General features: G+C 56.5%; 2 protein-coding genes across 3 annotated transcripts in view; both read left to right on the top strand.

The window, feature by feature from the left end:
* Nucleotides 1-2,483: 2,483 nt before the first annotated feature.
* ATP13A1 (ATPase 13A1) lies at nucleotides 2,484-18,402 on the top strand. 2 transcript variants are annotated; one of them, XM_040241283.1, is made up of 26 exons: nucleotides 2,484-2,877; nucleotides 5,009-5,098; nucleotides 5,178-5,368; nucleotides 6,768-6,840; nucleotides 7,027-7,182; nucleotides 7,287-7,356; nucleotides 7,434-7,540; nucleotides 8,041-8,170; nucleotides 8,277-8,332; nucleotides 8,749-8,875; nucleotides 8,958-9,095; nucleotides 9,175-9,295; nucleotides 9,685-9,842; nucleotides 10,142-10,317; nucleotides 10,390-10,500; nucleotides 11,517-11,642; nucleotides 12,419-12,527; nucleotides 13,991-14,190; nucleotides 14,273-14,369; nucleotides 15,874-16,034; nucleotides 16,107-16,221; nucleotides 16,309-16,505; nucleotides 17,369-17,511; nucleotides 17,648-17,759; nucleotides 17,840-17,983; nucleotides 18,068-18,402. In XM_040241283.1, the coding sequence occupies exons 1-26, from the start codon at nucleotides 2,497-2,499 to the stop codon at nucleotides 18,176-18,178; spliced, it is 3,600 nt and encodes a 1,199-aa protein (XP_040097217.1). In that variant the 5' UTR covers nucleotides 2,484-2,496; the 3' UTR covers nucleotides 18,179-18,402. The 2 variants fall into 2 exon arrangements, with proteins under 2 accessions (XP_040097217.1, XP_040097216.1); XM_040241282.1 differs by having other exon boundaries at nucleotides 10,142-10,500.
* Nucleotides 18,403-23,932: 5,530 nt separating this feature from the next.
* LOC120864309 (GEM interacting protein) overlaps nucleotides 23,933-24,936 on the top strand; it is a 9,630-nt gene continuing 8,626 nt past the window's right edge. The window contains exon 1 of the mRNA XM_040241280.1: nucleotides 23,933-24,067. Coding sequence (XP_040097214.1) covers nucleotides 24,049-24,067 — 19 coding nt within the window. The 5' untranslated portion in view covers nucleotides 23,933-24,048. The remainder of the gene's footprint in view (nucleotides 24,068-24,936) is intronic.

The raw sequence follows: 24,936 nt of genomic DNA, 5'->3' as shown, positions 1-24,936 counted from the left end.
AATTCTGCAAAAAAACATCTGCTTCATTGACTATGCTAAAGCCTTTGCCTATGTGGATCACAATAATCTGTGGAAAATTCTTAAAGAGATGGGAATACCAGACCACCTTACCTGCCTCCTGAGAAACCTGTATACAGATCAAGAAGAAACAGAACCAAACAAGGAACAATGGACTGGCTCAAAATTGGGAAAGGAGTACATCAAGGCTGTATATTGTCACCCTGTTTATTTAACTTACATGCAGAGTACATCATACAAAATGCCCAGCTGGATGAAGCACAAGCTGGAATCAAGATTGTTGGCAGAAATGTCAATATTATAACATAAGCAGATAACACCACCCTTATGGCAGAAAGCAAAGAGGAGCTAGACCACCTCTTGAAGGTGAAAAAGGAAAGTGAAAAAGCTGGCTTAAAACTCAGCGTTCAAAATACTAAGATCACGGCATCTAGTCCCAGCACTTCATGACAAATAGATGGAGAAACAATGGAAACAGTGCAGGGCTTTATTTTCTTGGGCTCCAAAATCACTGTGGATGGTGATTGCAGCCATGAAATTAAAAGATGCTTGCTCCTTGGAAGAAAAGCTTTGACAAACCTAGACAATGTATTAAAAAGCAGAGACATTGCCAACAAAGGTCCATATAGTCAAAGGTATGGTTTTTCCAGTAGTCGTGTATGGACATGACAGCTGGACCATAAAGAAGGCTAAGCAGTAAGAAATGGATACTTCTGAACTGTGGTGTTGAAGAAGACTCTTAAGAGTCCTTTGAACTGCAAAGAGATCAAACCAGTCAGTCCTAAAGGAAATCAGTCCTGAATATTCATTGGAAGGACTGATGCTGAAGCTGAAGCTCCAATACTTTGGCCACCAGGTGCAAAGAACTGTCTCATTAGAAAAGACCCTGATGCTGGGGAAGATTGAAGGCAAGAAGAGAAGGGGACAAAAGAGGATGAGATGGCTGGATGGCATCACCGATTCAATGGAAATGAGTTTGAGCAAGCTCTGGGAGATGGTGAAGGACAGGGAATCCTGGCCTGCTGCAGCCCATGGGGTCATGAAGAGTCAGATGTGACTGAATAACAAGTATTGAAATACTAATCGCCATCGTTATTAGTCCTATGCTGATTTTGTTCAAACAACAGCATTTATGTAACAGTAAATAAACACCAATTTTTCACATTCTTATGTAAAATAAGTAATCTTGTGGGCATGTGCTCAGTGATTCAGTCCTGGCCCACTCTTCGCAGCCCCACAAACTGGGGCCCACCAGGGTCCTCTAGCCCGAGGATCTTTTCAACCCAGGAATAGAACCAGTTTCTCCTGCATAGGCAGGCAGATTCTTTGCCACTATGGTCACGTGGGAAGCCCCTTGTGAGTGTGTAATTATTACCTATTACATGATGCCTCTTTTCAGGTGTGACTGCAGCCATGAAATTAAAAGATGCTTACACCTTGGAAGAAAAGTTATGACCAGCTAGACAGCGTATTATAAAGCAGAGACATTACTTTGCCAACAAAGGTCCTTCTAGGCAAAGCTATGGTTTTTCCAATAGTCATGCATGGATGTGAGATTTGGACTATAAAGAAAGCTGAGCGCTGAAGAATTGATTATTTTGAACCGTGGTGTTGGAGAAGACTCCTGAGAGTCACTTGGACTGCAAGGAGATCCAACCAGTCCATCCTAAAGGAAATCTATCCTGACTATTCATTGGAAGGACTGAGGTTGAAGCTGAAAGTACAATACTTTGGCCACCTGATGCAAAGAACTGACTCATTTGAAAAGACCCTGATGCTGGGAAAGATTGAAGGCAGGAGGAGAAAGGGATGACAGAAGATGAGATGGTTGGATGCCATCACCAACTCAATGGACATGAGTTTGAGTAACTCCGGAAGTTGGTGATGGACAGGGAAGCCTGGCGTGCTGCAGTCCATGGGGTCGCAAAGGGTCGGACACGACTGAGCTGAACTGTATCCTGTCTTGACCCTCTAAGCGCACCAGCCTCAAGCTAAGCCCAAGCCCCGGGAGAGGGAAACCTCACCCGCTCCGCTCCCACACAAGCTCCACCCTCAATGATAAACCCCGCCCACACAGCACCGGCGCTCCTTTGGTTCCGCCTCCGCAGCGTCCAGGCTCCACCCTTCCCGGCCCAGACAGTGCAGACTCCGAGGAGAATTCGCTTCTTCCGGTTTAGGTTGTCATGGTGGCGCCCAGCCCACCTTGCCTCGTCTTTTCCGGTCTCAATCCGGCGTGGCAGAGTAGGTAGGCGGTTTTAGTCATCTCAAGCCCTCTCTATCATGGCGGTGCCCTGCGTCTCCTTCCGGGCACAGCCTGTCATGGCGATGCCCTGAGTAGCCAAATTCAGACACAAATACCTACGTTTCCCGGGCTCTTCCTCCTCCCATGTGTCATGGCGGCCCCCAGGGTTTACCGGAAGTAAGACATCGGAAGTGAGCCGGTGCCTCTGCCCGGAAGCGAGCGCGGCGCTGGGAAAGATGGCGGCGGAGGCAGCGGTGGGCAATGCGGTTCCTTGCGGAGCCCGGCCCGCCGGGCAGCCCAAGCCCAGGCCGCAACAGCGCACGCTCCTCGCCGCTGGGCCGGCACTCATACAGAGCGGCGACGAGCTGGTCGCCGCTGTGTGGCCGTACCGGCGGCTGGCGCTGCTGCGGCGCCTCACGCTGCTCCCATTCGTGGGTGTACTCTACCCGGCCTGGCTGGGTTCCGCAGCTACCGGCTTCTGGGGCTGGGGCAGCAGCTGGGCGCAGATCCCCGAGGCCGCGCTGCTTGTGCTCGCCACCATCTGCCTGGCGCACGCGCTCACCGTCCTCTCGGGGCATTGGTCCGTGCACGCGCACTGCGCGCTCACCTGCACCCCGGTAAGTGTGCGCGCCCGAGACCGACCACAAGCGTGGTCAGGCCTCACCGCGGATCTCAGCCTCTGCGTTCGTGTCGGTCCCCAACCCAGCCGGGGCTGCCTCAGCCGGTCCCAGGCGTCGCCGGGCGCCCTCCATCCTTTTGCGCTGCTCGCTAAATTCCAACCGGCTACTGACTTAGCTGTACGACCCTGGCGCAGGTTACTTCCTTTCTCTAAAATTCTTTCCTGGTGTGGTCAATTAGATTCGATAAGGTACCCTGTAAAAAGCTTAGCGCCGAGCCTAGCATATGTCACCGTTTGCTAGCTCCCATACTAGCGAGTATGAGTCTCCTAGAATCGGCCCTGCCTTCTTTGTTGTCTGTCTCCTACCTTGTTTTTCAAAGTGAGGGGCTAGACCTGTAGGATGGATATCCCTGTCTGTGCATCTTGAGAACTGAGCATCAGTCCTGCTGGCCAGTGCTGGGAGCCTCCACCCCACAACGACTGAAATGAGCTTGAAACGCAGTTAATTGCAGTGTTAAAGAGGAGCAGTGGGTATTTGTGAGCAAGTGACTTAACTGCTCAGAGACCCTTATGTCTGTCTGCAAGGGTATGATGTTAAAGGGCCGCCCTCAGAATATAACAGCACGCTAGTACACATGATCTTTAGCAGTGAGGTCTGGATGAGCGCTACCCACTCAGCAGTTGACTGTCCACTGCCCTCTGGGCCTGCCTCATATGACACCAGCAGGTGTGGACCCATGGGGACTGAGGTCAGCCTCCAACCAGCCTCCCCTCATGCCAGACCTGTTTGCTAAAAGAAGAGAGAAAGGGAACAGCACCACGGGCTCCAGAAAGAGAAAGGGAAGCAACAACCCCACCCTACAACCTGTCTGACTCCAAATATGGACTGAATTCTCTTTTGAGAAACTGAAATCTCTTATCCCAGAAGGGAGACTCAAACTTCTGGGATTGGTAGCTTCCAGTCAGTGCAATGAAAACCCCAGTGAGGGACAAAAGAATGGAGGGAAGTTGGGGGGTGACACCCCCAAACTTCCAGCTGCCTGCTAGCCTGCAGCTGAAAAGTGGGACTGTTATTAACTTCCTCTCCAGAAATGGAGAGCTCAACAGCTGGAGGTTAGGACTGGCAGATCTGAGTTTACATCAGAGATCTCAGACAAGCATGCTCCTCCTCTCGGTTTCAGTTTCCCCTAGTGTAAAGTGAGAACCGTAACACTTAGCTCAGGGTGCCGGTGTAAGAAGAACCTGAGACGCCATCTGCAGAGCACCCGGCGTGCGGCTGGCCCCATTTACTACTTTGCACCTTTCTACCTGGCGTTCCTAGGGTTGTTAGTTCTGTCTTTTGTCTTTAGTTTCTGCCTCCTTTGGGGACCATGAACTGCTGGAGGGGCAGGGCCTTGCTTCTCAGGATCACTGTGTGTCCTCCACGCCCCATCCCCCAAAAAACAAAAAACAGGGCAACACAGGTTCTGGTGGAGCAGTCGCAGAGTGGATGCAGCTCACAGCAGAAAGCGCTAACGCAGCTCTATTCAGTGCCTCTGTGTCTTAAGTGCTGGAGAAATAACAGACAAAATGCATTGCTTTCATGGTGTTAGTGGGGGAGATGCAACTCCACAGTCAGTGCAAAAGGGGAAACCAGGACACAGATTCGGTGGGGGAACTTGAGGTGGTGAGGGGTGACGTTTGAGCAAAGGCCTAAAGCCAGCGGTGTGACCATGCGCTCCAGGCAGGAAAAAAACAGCATGTGCCCTTTGCTGAAGCAAGGATGAGCCTTTTTGTCCCTTGTCACTGGAGAACACAGTGAGAATAGTAATGGGCGGCGGGGGGTCAGTGGGAGCTGCAGGCCAGGTGGGCTGGGACAGGGCCTGACTCAGACGGATTGAGAGCGTACCTCGTGCCAGGCAGCATTTTTCCTGTTGGAGTTTACCTTCGTCAGCAGAGCCCTCGCATTTGGCACTGTTCATGACCCTGGCTTTATGATATGGGCGGGACCAAAGTCCAGTGAAATGCTGTCCCCTGTCCCAATGGTAAACTGGGTGTGGCAAAGCCCACACCTAGAGCCCAGTGGCATGTTCCAGAATGTGGAGCTGGGACTTGAGGAGGGCTCAGCAGCAGTGCTTTGCCTTTCACAGGAGTATGACGCCTGCAAAGCGACCTTCGTGAAGGTGGTGCCGACTCCCAACAACGGCTCCACCGAGCTCGTGGCCCTGCATCGTGATGAGGTAGGGACCACCTGCTCCGGCATGGGCTCAGATGGGGTCCCCAAGCCAGGGCCCCCTGCCACAGACTCACCTCCCACAGGGCGAAGACGGGCAGGAGGTGCTGTCCTTCGAATTCCAGAAGATCAAGTATTCCTATGATGCCCTGGAGAAGAAGCGCTTTCTCCCTGTGGCCTTTCCAGTGGGAAACGCTTTCTCATTCTACCAGAGCAACAGAGGGTTCCAGGAGGACTGGGAGATTCGTGCCGCCGAGAAGAAGTTTGGGAGCAACAGGTGAGTCCCAGCACGCTTGTATATTGCCCCTCCTGAGACAGGGCTGGGGCTCTGCCTTATAGTCACAGGCCAAGTCCCTGCTCCAGTTAATGGCACCTGCCCCGTTTGTGTATGCTCAATGGTTTGGGGGCACCTGCCTTTCAGCAAAACATCCCAGGTGAACGTGGCAGGCACCCTTTGAGAAAGACGTTCTAGTCTAGCGTCTCCCAACTTGCCTGCTGATAGGACCCCCTGAAGGGCCCTCAGCTGGAAGCCTGGCCGGGGGCTGTTCATCCTTGCCTTGTGTTTCTAGTTCTCTCTTTGTTTGAAGGTTTGTCTATGGATGTGAATTCTTGTCATTCTTATAGTATCCCAGCAGCGTATGAGGGATAATAAGAAAAAAGACGGTGGCGATCAGAACAGCTCATTTGCACCAGGTGGAAGGCAGATGCTCTGTTAGCGCTTTCTCCTTTCATCTTCACCAGAATCGCCTGTGTCAACATCAGGCTGGGTGGGACCAGAGCTGGGCTTCAGAGCCCCCATCCTGGTGGTGATTGTCCTTGACTTGAAAACCCTCAGAATCTCTAGGAAATTACTTCTTGACCTAGCTACTTTTCAAAAATTACAAAAACGTTACCGTACCCAGCAATCTAATCGGAAGTCTTACCGGAAGCATTTATTGATCTCCTCCCACCCCACCCCGGTCAGCGTGCTGGCAGCCTGGGGTGTCCCGTTTCACCCCACCTTCACTTGGGTGAAGGCACCCTGGATGGTCCGGGTCAGAGCTGTTTGTATCACGACGCAGCCACGGTGCAGTTTCTTTTTCTCAAGTCTCACATCCTGGACATCACTGCAGTTCTGCAGGGCCAAACAGAGACAGCCCAAGTTGACCCTGGTCCCCTGGGCAGAGCCAGCCACCACCCAGAGTACTGCAGAGTGCACCTTTCAGCCCTCCTCCTCAAATTCCAGGGCTTTCATCCAAGGAGTCTTTGGGAAATCCCAGCTCAGACCGCCCCTCTCCATAGTAGGGTGGGGTGCAGGCGCATTGTTTCAGGCCCCGGGCTGCCCCACAGCCCTGCGCTGCCCAGCCTCCTCTGTGCAGCCTCAAGGCTCCCGGCCCACAGTCAGCCTTTCCTCCCCCGAGCCTTGTCCCCCAACCACCTGACAGGTTCTTGTCTTCACCAGCCCACCGAGCTTGTGGCTGCTCCCTGAAGTGTCTGTAGTGCAGATTCAGAGGTTTCATCAGGGCTCTGCAGAGCAGAGGGCTGGGGCAGTCAGCATGCCCGCCTCGGCGCTGCACGGTCAAGAAGACAGGCTTGCACGGAGCATTCCTTTGCCCAGGGAGGCCCTCGGTGCCCCCAAGTGGAGGAGTCAAAGTGGGGCTCCCTGCCCGTAACAGGGTGAACCGACTGTCTTTCAGGGCCGAGATGGTGGTGCCTGACTTCTTGGAGCTGTTCAAGGAGAGAGCCACGGCGCCCTTCTTTGTGTTCCAGGTAAAGCAGCAGCATCGGTCCTTCTTCCCACCTGTTCTTGGAACCCTCCCAGCCCACCTCCCAACGTGAAAACTTCCCCTGCCCTCATGGGCAGAGCCCATGGGCAGAGTGGCCCTCGGCCTCCCGGCCAGTCTGCCTCAGGCGGTCTCCCACGTTCCTGGGAACAGACAGGCCCGTGCCCCGCAGGTGTTCTGCGTGGGGCTCTGGTGTCTGGACGAGTACTGGTACTACAGTGTCTTCACGCTCTCCATGCTGGTGGCCTTCGAGGCCTCCCTGGTGCAGCAGCAGATGCGGAACATGTCAGAGATCCGGAAGATGGGCAACAAGCCACACATGATCCAGGTGCAGCCAGTGGGGCAGTGGGCGGGCAGGAGGGTCCCTGTGGTCTTGGGGGGTGCGCAGCATGGGAGCATCCCCAGAACTGACGGCACCCCGCCCCTGCCCAGGTCTACCGAAGCCGGAAGTGGAGGCCCATCGCCAGCGATGAGATTGTTCCTGGGGACATCGTCTCCATCGGTGAGGCCCAGTCCTGCTCTGCCCCGCGGGAGCCTTTGCCTCGGGCTTCGGTCCAACGCCCCCACCCTGCCCCACAGGCCGCTCCCCCCAGGAGAACCTGGTGCCCTGCGACGTGCTGCTGCTGCGGGGCCGCTGCATCGTGGACGAGGCCATGCTCACCGGGGAGTCAGTGCCCCAGATGAAGGTGCCGGCTCGGGTGTCAGGGAGGGGCGCGCGCCTCCGTCTACTCAGGCCTTTCAGCATCACGCCGGGGAGGAAACGGGCCAGGGTCCTGCCCGGGCTCAGACCCAGGAGGGACGGAGCCTGGGGGACGAAGGAGGCGTAGACGGGGCTCCTGGCTTTTCTGGCGGGTTAGCACCCTGGACTAAGGGAAGCCGGGTGGTGCGGAGGAGACGAGAGGCAGCAGCGTCAGTGGGGAGTCAGGCGCTCTGGGGTCTCAGGCTGAGGTGGGTGAGGGAGAAGGAGAAACTGTGACCCCGGGGTGGGGCTGCTGCAGGGTCCCAGGGAGTCAGTACTGCGCACGAAGGTGGAAAGCAGACAGACCAGGGCCATGACCCTGGTAACACACACCAGGTTGGATGGGGCGCCCGGTGAGGGTCGGGCGGGCTCCCTGCAGACTCCAGACCAGGGCGGAGGCCAGGGTGGGATGAGCCGTTGACTCTGCCGTCCTTCCCTCCTCCTCAGGAGCCCATCGAGGACCTCAGCCCCAGCCGGGTGTTGGACCTTCAGGCCGACGCCCGGCTCCACATCGTCTTCGGGGGCACCAAGGTCGTGCAGCACATGCCCCCGCAGAAAGCTGCTGCAGGCCTGAAGCGTAAGTGCCTCAGGGGCGAGGGGGTCCCCGCACCCCAGGTCTGCTCGGCCCCGAGAGAGGCCCGGGATGTGCAGGCACGAGTGACGGCCGTTCTCTGTCTCCCCAGCCGTGGACAGTGGCTGTGTGGCCTACGTTCTGAGGACCGGATTCAACACATCACAGGTGTGGCACCTGCCCTGTCCTGAGGAGGGTGGCACCTGGGCCAACCCGTGGGCAGCTGAGGTGGCAGCCTTTCCAGACCCCAGAACATACAGCGCATAAGCGCTCTGGTAGCAGATGCTGGGCTGGGGGCAAGTGCAGAGACAAGCCCCAGGGCAGGTCCGCTTTCCCTGGTTGGGGCCCTAGTGGAGACCCCAGACTGTGACCCCACACACCTGGGGATCACAAACTGTCTGGGCCAAGTAAACACTGAAGTGGCTTAAGGATTCCTTAGGAAAGATGGTGGTCAGCTCTCCTTCTGGAGAATTCAACCCCTGCCCCAGTCTCAGCCACTTCCTTCCCTGACCCCCATCTTCAGTTGGGGTGCAGGAGAGGCTGCTGCCCTCCCAGGAAAGCCCTCTGCCCCTCCATCCCTCTAGGGCAAGCTGCTGCGCACCATTCTCTTTGGGGTCAAGAGGGTGACGGCGAACAACCTGGAGACCTTCATCTTCATCCTCTTCCTCCTGGTCTTTGCCATTGCGGCAGCTGCCTACGTGTGGATCGAAGGTAAGCGCCCTGACCCCCTGCCCCCACCATCTGCTCGGCCCCAGGCCCGAGGCCCCCGGACTGGCAGGCCCTGTCTGTGCAGGTACCAAGGACCCCAGCCGGAACCGCTACAAGCTCTTTCTGGAGTGCACACTGATCCTCACCTCCGTCGTGCCCCCTGAGCTGCCCATCGAGCTGTCTCTGGCCGTCAACACCTCTCTCATCGCTCTGGCCAAGCTCTGTGAGTCTCCGGGGCAGGGGCAGGGCGCTGAGTGGGCTGGGGCCCAGCAGGGCCCCTGACCCTGGCTCCCACCACCCAGACATGTACTGCACGGAGCCCTTCCGGATCCCCTTCGCCGGCAAGGTGGAGGTGTGCTGCTTCGACAAGACAGGGACCTTGACCAGTGACAGCCTGGTGGTGCGCGGTGTGGCTGGGCTCCGGTGAGCAAGGGGCATCGGGGTCACCAGGTGCCCACCGGGGGCGTTTCTGGGCGCTCAGGGGACAGAGAGCTGCCCAGCCCAAGCTTTCAAAGTGAGGGCCTGTGCCAGGCCCTCCCGCCGAGGCCCACTCCAGGGGTCCCCCCAGCAGCTCTCAGTGTGAGTAACAGCGACACGTGGCCCAGCTCGGGCCTCAGGCAGCCACGTGATCTCTGGGGGCATCGTGAAGCAGGCACAGACGTCACAAGGACCAAGGCGACACCCTAACACTCGGTCATCGTTGCCCCCTGCCCCGTGACGAGTGGAGTGCGGGGCCCTGTCCGTCGTCCTGACCCCCAGGGGCTGCTCTGCCCACTCCCCTCCACTCTGTAAGCAGCAGGTCCTCCTTGCAGGGACGGGAAGGAGGTGACCCCTGTGTCCAGCATCCCAATAGAGACACACCGGGCTCTGGCCTCGTGCCACTCCCTCATGCAGCTGGACGACGGGACCCTGGTGGGTGACCCCCTGGAGAAAGCCATGTTGACGGCCGTGGACTGGACACTCACCAGAGGTGAGGGGCTGGGGCCTCCAGCACGCCACCGGCTTATACATCCCCGGGCAGGCCGCGGGTACCTGTCAGACGCCTGTGTGTTCAATTCGGGCACGCGGGTGGCACAGGCTCGCCTCTGACCTGGGCCAGGGTCCTCTGTGCCCAGGTCGCCCAGCTCTGACCCCTCCCCGAGCCGGACCGCGTGTGTGGAGGTGGGGGGAGGACGGGGCAGAGGGAGGCAGGGCTCGGCGGGGGCGGGCGGGGGCCTGGTGGCCTCTTCGGGGCGAAGGCCCTCAGGACTCGTGCTTATTTGTTTCCAGATGAGAAAGTATTCCCCCGAAGTATTAAAACTCAGGGGCTGAAAATTCACCAGCGCTTTCATTTTGCCAGTGCCCTAAAGCGAATGTCCGTGCTCGCCTCCTATGAGAAGCTCGGCTCCACCGATCTCTGCTACATCGCGGCCGTGAAGGGGGCCCCCGAAACCCTGCACTCCATGGTGAGCCAGCCCCGGCCAGGGTCGGGAGGGGGGTCCAGGGCGGTCGGTGATCTCCCCCTGCGTTCCCTGCAGTTCGCCCAGTGCCCACCTGACTACCACCACATTCACACGGAGATTTCCCGGGAAGGAGCCCGAGTTCTGGCGCTGGGGTACAAGGAGCTGGGGCACCTCACTCACCAGCAGGTAAGGGCCCAGGCCCCAACCCGTGCAGACCACCCTCTGCCCGCTCTGCTGCCACCGCAAGCAGCCACAATCTCGTCGTCTTCCTCCCTGGCCTCTGCCTTTGGAGGTCCCAGGTGGCACTCCGTCTGTGGTTTCTTCTTCTCCCCAGCATGCCCCCTCCCCTACGGGACCCCATCCCATCCCCAAATCCAGGGCTGCTCCCTGGAGAACACACCCAGGTCTCACCTCCTATGCTCACCCGCTTTGGGGAGGCCTTGGGGCACCTTGGGTTCCCCAGCTCCGCCCCTGCCCTACCCAGCTGCCTGGCCACTGTACGGTCTTGGGGCATCTCCAGCCCTTGGTCACAGCCCGCATCCGTGTAGACTCTCCTCCCACCCCCATCACCAACACTGCTCCTTTGTCTGCTTCCACTTCGGCCCTCATCCAAGTGGCTTTCATCTGCTTGCACCCAGTGGCCAGGAGATCCTTCCAGAAAGCTCAGCAGGTCACACCTCTGTTTCCAGAGCCTAGTCACAGACCTATCAGAGCCACCCCACCCTGTGCCGCCCACACCCCTCCGCCCCACCCCCATTTCTCTCACGGTACTCAGTGCTCTGGTTTCTATGCCTTTACTACACGTCTCCTCCCGGAGAACGCAAGCGCCATGAGAGCAGAGATTTTCTGCTTTCTGTACAAGGTGAGGAGGGTCAGCTTGGACTCAGTGGTTATCAAAGGAGGGTCCAGACTCTCTGGTCCTAGAAGTGGACTCACAGGGACTTTGTGCCAAGCTGTTGTCTGTGATAGAGGGTAGAGGTGCCGCTGGGGAGCCAGGACCGCCGAGCCACTGCTCAGCCCCTCGGCCACCAGGGCGCCTCACCCTCCCCACATCTCTCATCTTCTGACCCTCAGGTTCCCCTCCTGCAAGGAGGGGTCTGTCTCTGACATGCCCATCCCCAGCATGTTGTTGTGTCAGAGCTTAGGTATTGAGGAAGGAGGAGAGAAACAGATCTTTAGGCCCCCGGTGTCTCCATCCACAGGCCCGGGAGGTCAAGCGGGAGGCCCTGGAGTGCAACCTCAAATTCGTCGGCTTCATCGTGGTCTCCTGCCCGCTCAAGGCTGATTCCAAGGCCGTGATCCGTGAGATCCAGAATGCCTCCCATCGGGTACAGCCACTGGCCCCCTTCCTGCCAGCCCCCGGGTGTCGGTCTTGGCTGCTCCTTACCGAGGGGCTGTGACAGTGGAAGACAGTTGGCCCTCCGTGGGGTGCCCAGGGGTGGGCGTCTGGGCCTTGGAAGCAAAGAGCGTGGCTCTTGGTTGAGCTCCACCCTGACTTACGCTCGTGCTTACCCATCTTGAGGATGCTCTAGGACCCATTGCCCACCCTTGTCACCTCACTTCATCAGGCCCCAGCGTCCTGGGAGATGAGGGCTGTTCCCCCATTCCACCCCATCTTAGGGGAAAGTTGAGACTGGCTGAGAGAGTGTGGAGACTACACCCATACAGGCTGCGTCTGTCCTGGTGGCTTTGCTGTCAGTCCTGGCGGTTTGTGTTTTCTAGTTGGGGGTTCAGATTGCAGTTTTAGGGTGTGGGAGATGAGCTGGAAGTGTCAGGGGGTAGTGATATGATTAGTCCTCACCCAGCCCTCAGCAGTCGGGGCCTGTCTTCCCATCACCAGCCTCCAAGCCAAGAGGGTCCCCACCAAAGGCTGGTTCTTGGTGTATATTATAATTAAAGGCTGTGAGTGTTCTCACAAAGACACAGATATGTATACTGTTTGCAGAAACCGCTACCAGACGTTATGGCTCCTGGAAGCCCAGTCCCCAGTAGGAGGCCAAGAGCTCCCTCTGCGGCCTTCCTTAAAGAGACTTAGCCCCCGTGTCTCCAGGCTGCAGTTCTGACCACTGAGTCCTGCTCTCCTGAGCGTCTGCCTTCTCCCCAGGTGGTCATGATCACAGGTGACAACCCACTCACTGCCTGCCACGTGGCTCGGGAGCTTCATTTCATTGAGAAGGCCCAGACGCTGATCCTGCAGCCTCCTACGGGGAAAGGTGAGGCCCCGTGTCTCGTGAGCTGGGGGGCCTCGAGTCCAAGAGCAGCTCCCACCTGGTGGCTCACCCCTGTGCCCAGCCTGAGTGAGCATGCCTGGCATCCTCCGGCACCTGTCACACAGGCCTGTTGGTCACAGCCCTGCCCCATAAGCACACTCGGGCTACCTGGCCGGGGAACTCCACACCCCGCCCGTACAGCAGCGTCAGGTGACCCCTGGCTCCAGGACCGGCGGTGACTTGCAGTCTTAAGGCAATGGCTTATACTCACAGCAGCCCACGTTTTGTAGCCTCCCCCCGCCTTGGGCCCAGCTGGCTGCCGGAGTGCTCCCATTGAGAGCACGGGGACTTCTGGTGCTCGTGTTTGGCATGGCTGGACCCAGGGCGGAGGCCTTGGTTTGCTTCACCAGGTCAGCCCTTCTGCTCCACGTGGAAGGGCCTGCCATTCCCACGTAGGAACCACGTAGGAACCCAGCTGGATCAGTTGTTGGGGGTCCCTGCTCTGTAGATAAAGAAACAGAAGTGAATCTATCCACCTGGGTCATTTGGAGACACTGTGGCTAAGGGTTTGAACTCAGGTCCAGAGCTCGTGGTCTCTGGCGTCTCCTGAGTAACCGAACTGGTTGTGAGTGGTGCCTCAGGGTCAGACTGGTCAAGAGGCAAGGCCAGTTCTGGCAGCTCCAGCTGGTGGGGTGGAATCTACCAGAGGCCCTAGGGTGGCACCCAGTGCGGGGCCTGGCTTGGGAGCAGCATGCAGCAGGGGTGTCACCAGGCAGCAGGCCAGACAGGAGGATGCTGGCGTGGCCCAGCCAAGGGGACTTCCAGAGCCTCCTCGCCCTTCTCTCAGTCTGTGTTATATCCCAGATCTCTGTCCCAGTCCCAGGCACTGCGCTCTTCCAAAGCCTGGGAAATCGTAGGTGGGTGGCCCAGAGATACCAAGACTGTTAGCTTTCCAGCCAAGCTACTTTAGCAAAACAGCTAGAACAAGCCAGGTGGAGATTGCTTTTCCTCCAGGCTGAGACAGCTCAGGGCCAGCCCAGTGCCACAAGGGCTGGTAGACTGCCCTCGGCCGTCCTTGCCACTCAGCATCTGAGCCTAGACCCACCAGCTAGAAAGGGGAAGTGGATAGCAAGCAGTGTGTGGCCTGAGGAAGTGATATGGGGTGCCCTGGCCTAGGAGAGCAGAGTTATGGGCAAACGTATCTGGGTTTGGGTCTGGCCTCTTCCTGCAGTCTCTGGTGGCTTAGGCCCTAGGTTTTCCTATTCTTTATAGCAGAGCCTTCCATGGATGATCTCTGTGGGGTGCTGCAAGTCTAGGATGCAGGCTGGTGTGGACCTGGATTAGGAGGGGTAAGGAGTAAGGAGGTGCTCCAGAGCAGGAGGACAAGGAATGCTTACATGGGGTCCAGGTGAGAGGGTCCACCTGACAGCTGACCCCTGCCCTGACCGTGGGCCCTGGCTCTGCAGGTGGCCCGTGTGAGTGGCGCTCCATCGACGGCAGCATCTCACAGCCCCTGGCCCGGGGCTCCCCCAAGGCCCTGGCCCGGGAGCACGCGCTGTGCCTCACGGGTGACGGCCTGGCCCACCTGCAGGCTGAGGACCCCCAGCTGCTGCTTCGCCTCATCCCCTACGTGCAAGTGTTCGCCCGAGTGGCCCCCAAACAGAAGGTGGGTACGGGGGTGGTAGAGGGCAGGCGGGGCATTGGGCACGGCACAGAGCCCTCACTCAGCCCATCTCTTCCCCAAACAGGAATTTGTCATCACCAGCCTGAAGGAGCTGGGCTACGTGACCCTCATGTGTGGAGACGGCACCAATGACGTGGGTGCCCTGAAGCACGCTGATGTGGGTGAGCCTGGGGTCGGGGGGGGGGCTCTTAAGCCATCACGCTTACCGTCAGGGGCATGCCACTGAGCCAGTTCTGTAAGGTGGCAGTGGTGAAGAGATGGGGCAGGGACTGGTGGGGTTGGGGATCGGAAAGGCTCCAAGGCCAGGAAGGGATACGTGTGCCTGGGGAAGAGTGTGGTGGGGCCCCAGGCAGGTTCCATGGGGCAGACACAACACGGTTTGTTCAGCCCTCCCCCCAGGCAGTGTGAGCACCAAAAGCCAAGGCCAGGAGAGTTTACCACCTTGATTCCGTGTCAGCACAGCACAAATAGCAAGTTGGTATTTAAAGACAATTTAACTTCGTTTCTTTCATGCACGTGTGCTAAGTCGCTTCAGTCGTGTCCGACTCTGAGTAACCCCATGTAGCCCACCAGGTTCCTCTGTCCATGGGATTCTCCAGGCAAGAATACTGGACTGGGTTGCCATGCTCTCCTCCAGAGGATCTTCCTGACCCAGGGATCAAACCCAGGTCTCCTGCATTGGCAGGCGGGTTCTTTACCACTAGCACTGCCTGGGAAGCCCCACCTTCTTTCAGTGCGTTTCAGATATTTACTTGGTTCATCAACTACAGTTCTCATGACCACATCAGTTCAGTTCAGTTCAGTCGCTCAGTCGTGTCCGACTCTTTGCGACCCCATGAATCACAGCACGCCAGGCCTCCCTGTCCATCACCAACTCCCGGAGTTCACTCAGACTCACGTCCATCGAGTCAGTGATGCCATCCAGGCATCTCATCCTCTGTTGTCCCCTTCTCCTCCTGCCCCCAATCCCTCCCAGCATCAGGGTTTTTTCCAATGAGTCAACTTTTCCCATGAGGTGGCCAAAGTATTGGAGTTTCAGCTTCAGCATCATTCCTTGCAAAGAACACCCAGGACTGATCTCCTTTAGAATGGACTGGTTGGATCTCCTTGCAGTCCAGGGGACTCTAAAGAGTCTTCTTCAACACCACAATTCAAAAGCATCAATTCTTCGGCGCTCAGCCTTCTTCACAGTCCAACTCTCACATCCATACCTGACCACAGGAAAAACCATAGCCTTGACTAGACCGACCTTAGTCGGCAAAGTTACGTCTCTGCTTTTGACTGCATGACTCTTGGCAATAAACTTCTCTGGGAATCACTTTGGACCTATGTAGTGTCACATACGGAGAAGGCAGTGGCACCCCACTCCAGTGTTCTTGCCTGGAGAATCCCAGGGACGGGGGAGCCTGGTGGGCTGCCATCTATGGGGTCGCACAGAGTCAAACATGACTGAAGTGACTTAGCAGCAGCAGGGTCACATACTTTATTTGGGTATTGTTTTTTTCTTGTCGTTTTTCTATAAGTAGTTTGTAGAAAGTAGGATGGATGCTCTCTGAGGTGCTCATTCCTTGGGGTGGGTGGGCAGGTGAAATGGGGGGGTTTGGTACCGGGCGAGCTGCGTTGAGCAGAGGCTCCATGTTCTGGCCCCTGACACTCTCCCACCAGGTGTGGCCCTCCTGGCCAACGCCCCTGAGAGGGTTGTCGAACGGCGGCGACGGCCCCGGGACAGTCCCGTCCTGAGCAACAGCGGAGTCAGGGCCACCTCCAGGGCTGCCAAGCAGAGGTCAGGGCTCCCAGCCCCCGAGGAACAGCTGGCCTCCCAGCGGGTGAGTCTCCAGAGGAGGAGGGGCACCAGCGCCCCCTTGTGGTCAGGTCTCACCCGCCTGCCTGCTTCGCAGGACCGCCTGAGTCAGGTGCTGCGGGACCTAGAGGATGAGAGCACGCCTGTGGTGAAGCTGGGGGATGCCAGCATCGCCGCACCCTTCACCTCCAAGCTCTCTTCCATCCAGTGCAGTGAGTCCTGCTGCCTGCTCCTCCCACTGCCCCATCCCTCCGCCCATACTGCCTGGCCCCCATGCCCACACCTGCATTCCCCCGCAGTTTGCCACGTGATCAAGCAGGGCCGATGCACATTGGTGACCACACTGCAGATGTTCAAGATCTTGGCGCTCAACGCCCTCATCCTGGCCTACAGCCAGAGTGTCCTGTACCTGGAGGGTGTCAAGTTCAGTGACTTCCAGGCCACGCTGCAGGGGCTGCTTCTGGCTGGCTGTTTCCTCTTCATCTCCCGCTCCAAGGTGGGCCAGGAGCCGAAAAGCAGGGGCTCCTGCCCCAGCCCCAGAGTACCCTGTGCTTCTCTGAGCCATGATTCCTGCCCTGAAGGTCTTGAGAGGCTTCTCGGATTGCAGGTTGGCCATCAGTTGACAGTTGGGCCACCCAGGGCACGCAGTTAAAGGTGGAGCCACAGGTCTGACTTATCTGCGCAGCAACCCTTGGGGTGGGAACTGTCAGCTCCAAGTTTCAGATGGAGATCGAGGGCAGGGTGGGCGCCCACTTGGGTTCTTCCGAGTGTAGCATCTCTGGTCCAGCATTGTCCACAGGCTGGGGTCTCAGTTGGGCTACACAGGTGAGGACAAGACAGTTGGGGAAACGATGATCAAGACCACTCAGAAAGCGTGCAGTGCTGAGAACACAACCAAGTGGGGCCACACAGGCTGTGGGGAACAGCTTTGGGGCCGGCCAGGGAGGCCTGGGTGATGCCGACACTCAAGTCAGAGCATAAAGAGCAAGAGAAGCAGCCAGGAACCCCACAAAGGTCGCAGGTGGTCAAGGGCTGGTGCAGGAGGCCCTGGCGGCCAGAGGGCCTGGGCAGTGGTCTGCACTGACCATTCCTGCGCCACGAGTAGTGGGGGCAGGGGGCTCTACGTTTATTCTAGAGCAGGGCCATGGTGGGTCATAAGACTCCTGTGATAGCACGTGGCATTGAGCAAGGCTGGGGTGGCATCTGCACTGAGGAGCTAGAGGAGTGAGCAGGGGACTGGTGCCGACCTACAACCCCCAGAGTTGAGTGACCACTCTCTACATAAGGCCTGCCAGGGAGCAGGGTAGTGGGTGACCCCAGGCTGAGCCTGGGCCCTGACCCCCCTGCCTGCCTCTGCAGCCCCTGAAGACACTGTCTCGAGAGCGGCCCCTGCCCAACATCTTCAACCTGTACACCATCCTTACCGTCACGCTGCAGTTCTGCGTGCACTTTGTGAGTCTCGTCTACCTGTACAGCGAGGCCCAGGCCCGGAGCCCTGAGAAGTGAGTGCCCGCCCAGGGCCAGGGGGCAGGAGGGACACGCGCAGACGTTGGCCTGGGGTGGGCAGGCCAGGAGAGCCCTGGTTCTGGGGGTGCAGCAGGGATCACGAAGGGGCCCTGACCCCCTGTGTCCCTGCAGGCAGGAGCAGTTTGTGGACCTGTACAAAGAATTTGAGCCGAGCCTGGTCAACAGCACGGTGTACATCATGGCTATGGCCATGCAGATGGCCACCTTCGCCATTAACTACAAGGTGAGGCCCGGCCCCTGTCCAGGCACCCCTGCCCACCCTCGGTCCCCGTGACGCAGCTCTCCATCCGTCTGTCCCCACAGGGCCCGCCCTTCATGGAGAGCCTGCCTGAGAACAGGCCCCTGGTGTGGAGCCTGGCCGTGTCCCTCCTGGCCATTGTGGGCCTGCTCCTTGGCTCCTCACCTGAGTTCAACAGCCAGTTTGGACTCGTGGACATCCCTGTGGAGGTGAGTCGCTCCCGTAGACATGGTCCCAGGACTCGGCCTGGACCTGTCTGGGCACCTGACTCACCAGCACTCCCTGCCCCACAGTTCAAGCTGGTCATCGCCCAGGTCCTCCTCCTGGACTTCTGCTTGGCGCTCCTGGCAGACCGCGTCCTGCAGTTCTTCTTGGGGACCCCAAAGCTGAAAGTGCCTTCCTGAGACAGCAGTGCTGGCCCCTGCTGCCACTGGGCAGGAGCCCCACGAGGGCCCCAGGAGGGAGCACTGCCCCCACAGTGAGGCCGACTTGGCCTTGCCCACCAGGACTGAGCTGGGACACCCCCCTATCCCCCACCCTGACCCCCTATGGCTGGCTGAGGGCCTGGCTGGTGGAACCAGCCCCGGGCTAGCACCTTTGGTAAATAAAGCAGCATTGATGATTTTAAGAAGCCTCACTTGCATCTGTGTGCCACAGAAGGGGTTGTCAGGGTCTGAGTGGTCCCCAAGGAAGGTCCTGGCCCCTGCTTCCCGCCTTGGGCAGTGTGAGGTTCTGACTTTGCTCTGCACTTGGACAGGCCAAGCTCAGAACCCAGAGAGCTCTCTGTGTACTTCCTAGTTTTGTAAGCATTTCCATGGCCTCACAGCTTAGTCTTAGGATCATGGCAATTTTCCTTAAGTAACATGCAAAATAACAGCATGCCTTCCTCTCATGCTGTCAGATACAAGGAAGCTGAAGTCATTACAGGTACTGAGTCGAGTTGCAGCCCTCAGGATTCCGCAGCACACGGGTACCAGCACACAGTCATCCTAGCCAGGGTCTGGCCTGCCGTCTGGCTCTCAGTACTGACACTGTCCTTCCTTCCAGAAGGCGTTCACCCACTACAGTTCAGGAGCTGTGGACTTGGTGGTGTGAAAGCTAAGAGCCACAGTCAGAGATTTCTTCGCTTTTCAACAGCCAAAAAAAAACTAGGAAAAGGCTTTTATTTCCAGTCAGAAATTCCAGAGTGTGGGGTGTGGGTGCCTTTGATAACTCTGACAAGCTACGTGTGACGACCTCAGGCCACGGAACCCAAGCCCAGGCTTCTGGACAACTTGCCTCCTCTCCCCGCTGATGCTCCGTGAGGGACCCTATCCTCTTCTGCTCCTGCCTCATGGTCATCCTCAGCCACCCACCCAACAGGCTTCTCCATCAGAGGGGCTGTGGCCCACAGCCCACCGAGAGCCCTGGAAGCCAGAGCGAGGAAGGGGTGGGACCGGCCGTGAGCATCACGTGGGCCCTGGACACTGGCCAGGGTGTCCAGAGGGGAAGAGGTGCCTGCTGTTTCTCTGCTTGTCTCCCAGCCCATGGTGTTGCAGAGAGCTGGACACCAGTTAGCAGCTGAACAACAACAGAGGTGCCAGACCCCATCCAGCAGGGGATCCCTGAGACCGTTTGAGGCACTCAAATGGGGAAGGGGAGCTCTCTGGATGGGGGAGTTTGCTGGGAATGATTCTCAGCGGGCTCAGAGCAAGGGTCCTTGTACCCTCCGTGCATGAGAGGTCCGAGGGGTGCTTTGACTGCCCTGACAATGGGCCCTCCCGGGGGCTCCCCAGCAGTGTCTTCAGCCTCAGCATGTTAGGGCAGAGGTCCCCAAGCCCTGGGCCTCGGGAACCAGGCTGCTCAGCAGGCAGTGAGCAGCAGGGGGGCAAGCGAATCTTCATCTGTATTTACAGCCGCTCCCCATCTCTCGCATTACCACCCGAGCTCCACCTCCTGTCGGATCAGTGGCAGCGTTAGAGTCTCACAGCATCATGAACTGCGCATGCAAGGGTTCAAACCTAGATCCCTAGGTTGCGCGCTCCTTACAAGAACCCAGTACCTGGTGTTCTGAGGTGGAGCTGAGGTGGCGATGCCAGCACAGGAAGCAGCTGCAGATCCAGGTGGTCAGTAGTAGAGAGGTTGCACTGCACAGAGACCATACGTCAGTTGCTTGCAGACTCAACTCCCTATCAGTGAGTGGCAAGTGCCAGTTAAGCTGCATCTCTTGGCAGGATTTATAGTGGCTAGTGAGTCGGTGTACTTCGATTATGCAGCTCCATCTGATGGCAGGCTTAAAGTCAGAGTCCAACACTTTGTTTTAGTCCATGCGTGGCCTGCCCATTTTATTTACCGCTTCACTTCTGTCTGTGCCTCTTTCCCGAACTGCACTCAGTTACAGTTTTGATAAGCCCACAAGTTGACCCTAGCCAAAATGTGTAAAAGCAAATGTCACTGGAGAGCTTCTCTGTAAGGGAGGAAAGACCCAGTGGTGAGACAGCAGAAGACTCCAAGACTGCCAAAAAAAAAAAGCGTTTGAAAGAAAATACCAAGAGTTCTAGTTTGGGAAGATCCCCTGGAGAAGGAAATGGCAACCCACTCCAGTATTCTTACCTGGGAAATCCCATGGACAGGGGAGCCTGATGGGCTACAGTCCACGGGGTCGCAAAAGAGTCGGACACGACTGAGCGACTAAACAACAGCAACCAAGAGTCCTAGCATAGTTAATTTATGAGTTCATTGTAACAGGTGGCTCACACTCTCTAAGACCATGTTGGGTAATATGGGCAACTGGCTACCCAACAAAGCCATGAAGCCTTCGAAACTGCTTTGCCACATGGAGACCAAGCACCCTGCATTAAAAGACAAGCCTTTGGAGTTTTTCAAAAGAAAAAAAAGTGAACCGAAGAACAGAAGCAATTATTGAAGGCCACCACTTCATTAAATGTGTCTGAACAGAAAACATTCTTAGTGGCTAACCCTATTGCTAAAGCTAAGCCCTTTACTGTTGAAGAGTTGATCCTCCCTACTGCTGAGGACATTTGTCATGAACTTTTAGGAGAGGCTGCAGTTCAACGGGTGGCATGTGTTCCTTTTTGGCTAGTGCCATAACTAGAGGATACCATAATTAGGCTTCCCTGGTGGCTTAGACAGTAAAGAATCCACCTGCAATGTAGGAGACCCAGGTTCCATCCCTGGGTCAAGGAGGTCCCCTGCAGAAGGGGATGTATGACAGCCCACTCCAGGATTCTTGCCTGGAGAATTCCATGGACAGAGGAGCCTGGTGGGCTACAGTCCACGGGGTCATAAAGAGTCAGACACGAGAATGACTGGCACTTCGACTTTTCACTTTCATAACTAAAGTAACTGATGAAATAGAGAATATTGAGGCACAGTTGTTAGGATTAACAAATCGACACAGTACGCAATCCAGGTTGACTAATCCACCAGTGTGACAACAAGGCAGCAGTGTTCTGTGTTTTTCATGAGAATATGTTACCTGCACTTCTGTTGCCACCAACACCACAAGTCTGAGTGCTTATGTATCAGCTCACTGTGTCGGTATATGCATGGACTGAAGGGCTGCCGTGACTAAAAGGCTTTCTGCTTTCACTTCTTGGGTCAAAGAGGTCACTTCTGAGTGCGAGTCTACACGCTGTGTCATCCATAAAGAAATGCTGCTAGCCGAAAAATGTCACCTGAACTTAACATTTTGTATGATGTGATTAAAATTACGAACCACATTAAAGCACATGCCCTTAACTCACATCTGTTCAAGCAGCTTTGTGAAGAGACAGACACAGAGCACAAGCATCTCTTCTACACAGAAGTGAGATGCTTTCTAATGGCAGATCACCGAGACGTCCCTGGTTGTACAGTGGATAGGAATCCACCTTCTAATGCAGGGGACATGGGTTCGATCCCTAGTCCAGGAAGATTCCACATGCCAAGGAGCAACTTAGTCCATGTACCACAGTTACTGAGCCTTCAGCTGCAACTGCTGTAGCCCATGCGCCTAGAGCCTGTGCTCTGCAATGAGAAGCCCGCACACTGCCATGAAGGGTAGTCCCTGCTCAAACAAAGCAACAAAGACCCAACACAGCCAAAAATAATAAATAAAAATAAATTACACAAAAGTAGATCCCTAGCCAGAGTTTTTGAGTTATGAGAGCTGCTCTAGAGATTTCTTTTAGAAAAACAGTCACCACTGGCAGCATATTCCAGTGACAGAATGGGTTGCAAAATTTGCTTATTTGTATGACATCTTCAACCTGCTCAGTGAACTCAAATCTGTCACTTCAGGGGCAAACAACTAAGTTCAAGTCAGCAGATAAAGTGGCTGCATTCAAACACACACCAGAATTATGGGGGCAACGAGTGAACATTGGGGATTTTTGACATGTTTCAAACATTAGCAGAGATTTTGAAAGGGACTGAGCCAGGGCCTACTTTCTCCCAGCTAATGAATGATCACCTACTGCAGCTTTCAAGAGTTTGAGCACTACTTCCCAACCACAGAAGACCCCCAAATTGGAAAGGAATGGATCCTCAACCCATTTGTGAAAAAGCCAGGTGAATTGACTTTGTCCATGCTAGAAAAGGATCAACTGCTTGAGATCAAAAATGACAATGGCCTTAAAAGTATGTTTGAGATCATTTCAAATTTCTGTATGAATCTGATCCCTGGATCAGGAAGATCCCCTAGAGAAAGGAATGGCAACCCACTCCAGTATTCTTGTCTGGAAATTCCATGGACTGAGGAGCCTGGTGAGCTACAGTCCATGAGGTCACAAAGAGTCAGACACAACTGAACAACTAACACTTGCAGGCTTGGTGGCGCTGGTAGTAAAGAACCTGCCTCCAATGCAGGAGACATAAGAGGTACCAGTTCAATCCCTGGGTCAGAAAGATCCTCTGGAGGAGGGCTTGGTAACCCATTCCAGTCTTCTTGCCTGGAGGATCCCATGGACAATATGGTCCATAGTCCATAAGGTCCGACACAACTGAAACAACTTAGCCTGCACACGTTCTGGATTAAAGTCAAAGCAGAATATCCTGCGATTGCCACAAAAGCACTGAAAAACCTGCTTCCATTTCCACTTCCATTCCATCTCGTCTTTGTGAAGCAGGGTTTTCTGCAGGGACAGCAACCAGGATGAGATCCCAGAGTAGACTGGACATAAGCAACACACTTCAGGTGTCATTGTCTCCCATCAACCCCAGATGGGACCTTCCAGTTGCAGGAAAACAAGCTCGGGGCTCTCACTGATTTGCATTATGCTGAGTTGTATAAATATCTCAGTATGTATCACAATGTAATAATGAAATAAAGCGCACAATAAATGTAATGCTCTCCAATCATCCTGAAACCATACCCCTGCTCTGACTGCCCCTATTCATGGGAAAATTGTCTTCCAGAAAACCGGTCCCTGTGTTCAGTCAGTTCAGTCGCTCAAGTTGTGTCCAACCCTTTGTGACCCCATGACTGCACCTTCCCTGTCCATCACCAACTCCAGGAGCTTGGTCAAACTCATGTCCATCGAGTTGGTGATGCCATCCAACTATCTCATCTTCTGGCGTCCCCTTCACCTCCCGCCTCTAATCTTTCCCAGCAACAGGGTCTTTTCCAATGAATCAGTTGTTCGCGTCAGGTGGCCAAAGTATTGGGGTTTCAGCTTCAGCATCAGTCCTTCCAGTGAATATTCAGGACTGATTTCCTTTAGGATGGACTGGTTTGATCTCCTTGCAGCCCAAGGGACTCTCAAGAGTCTTCAACACCACAGTTTACAAGCATCAGTTCTTCGGCGTTCGGCTTTTCAGATTCAACCGGAATGGGGCAGAACATCAGACCACCACCAGGGGGCTCCCACTGAGTTCCAAGAGACTTCTGGGCAGGGGTGTCACTGGGTCGTAGAACGGGAAAAGTTTGGGACAGGCTCCTCTGGCCTGGCAGACTGTGCGGGCTCACTGTAAGGGGAATATGCTGGGGTTAGGGGGCCCCACAAAGATCTGGGAAGAGGAAACCCTGGCCGGGATGGAGTCGTTTCGGCCGGTCACTCGGGAAGTCCTGAGTGCACCCCGGGCCGTTCCGGCAGGGGGCGTGGTCCGCGCGTCTTTGTCTGGAGGGTGTGGCCTAGCATCAGAGGCGTGGTGGGGGCGGGGCCTTCGCGAGGCGGGGCCGCGGGGAACCCCGGCAGCGGCGGCCGAGGCAAGAAACCGGGGCTTGGCCCCGGCGGCGCCGGCGCGCGATTCCATCCCAGTCACCGTCCTAGCCGAGCGACCCTAGGGCCGGAGCATGGACTCAACAGAGCCGGGTAGGCGGTCCGGGACTCGTGATCCTCGAGGGGCCTCTCCCGACCGTATCCTACTTCCTAAATCAGTGAGGGTCCCCTCCTGTCCCTCTCTGTCCGGAGAGCTGGGAGAGGAGTTCCTGAATGGGGAGGACGCGGGAATTCTCCACTGTGGGAACTCCCAAGCTGAGAGGGGGCCCGGGACACCAGCCCCTGACCCCCTCCCCCGTAGGAGTTCACCCCGGATGTCTGGGGGAGGGGGCCTAGGAAGGGGAAGTGGCCGCTTCTGCTTCTGATATTTGTGATGGGGGCAGGGTGTCACGACTGCTGATGGAGAGGGCAACGCGGCAGGATCCCCACCCAGCTACTCCATTGCCCAGGGAGGGGAACATGCTGACCTGCGCCCCCTAGAAGGGGTGCCTGCAGCAGAAGCGTGGCGAGGTCCGACTTTGTTTCCGCCAGTCTTTGTGTCTCTGATTTGCATATTGAGTGTCATTTGGTCTTTATGCCTCTCCGGGTTTCTATCTGCCCGTGTGTGTTTCTGCCTAGGGCCCTGTGCTGGTCTGTCCCATGTGTATTTCCATCTGTCTGGCCTGAGGTCCATGTGGCTCCATTGTCAAGCTGTCTCTGTGCCTGGAGACAGTGTGGCTGTGTCTAGGACATCTGTTTTGTCACTTTGCTTCTAGGCCCATGCATGTGTGGGTGTCTCTGCTTCTCCAAGCAATGGTCTCTGTGTTGGGTTGTGCCTGAGTCCATCTGCCTGTCCTGAGTCGGGCTCCACCCAAGCCCACACTCCCGCCATCCCAGCTCAAACACCCCCCCCCCAGCCGGGCCTCCCCCGGGGGGCGGGGACGCGGGTGCGCGGGGCGGTCTGGGGGGGGGGGGGCGGGGGG

The sequence above is a fragment of the Oryx dammah genome, unplaced genomic scaffold, assembly GCF_014754425.2.
Source record: "Oryx dammah isolate SB20612 unplaced genomic scaffold, SCBI_Odam_1.1 HiC_scaffold_5, whole genome shotgun sequence".
NCBI lineage: Eukaryota > Metazoa > Chordata > Mammalia > Artiodactyla > Bovidae > Oryx > Oryx dammah.
This window is presented reverse-complemented; position numbering and strand designations above follow the sequence as displayed.

Bases quoted from the DNA above. Each gene is read 5' to 3' on its own strand.
- ATP13A1 (XM_040241282.1), top strand. From the start codon at position 2,497: ATGGCGGCGGAGGCAGCGGTGGGCAATGCGGTTCCTTGCGGAGCCCGG. The intron at 6,841-7,026 runs GTAAAGCAGCAG...CGTGCCCCGCAG, and splicing joins CGCCCTTCTTTGTGTTCCAG to GTGTTCTGCGTGGGGCTCTG. The intron at 16,035-16,106 runs GTGAGTCTCCAG...CCTGCTTCGCAG, and splicing joins AACAGCTGGCCTCCCAGCGG to GACCGCCTGAGTCAGGTGCT.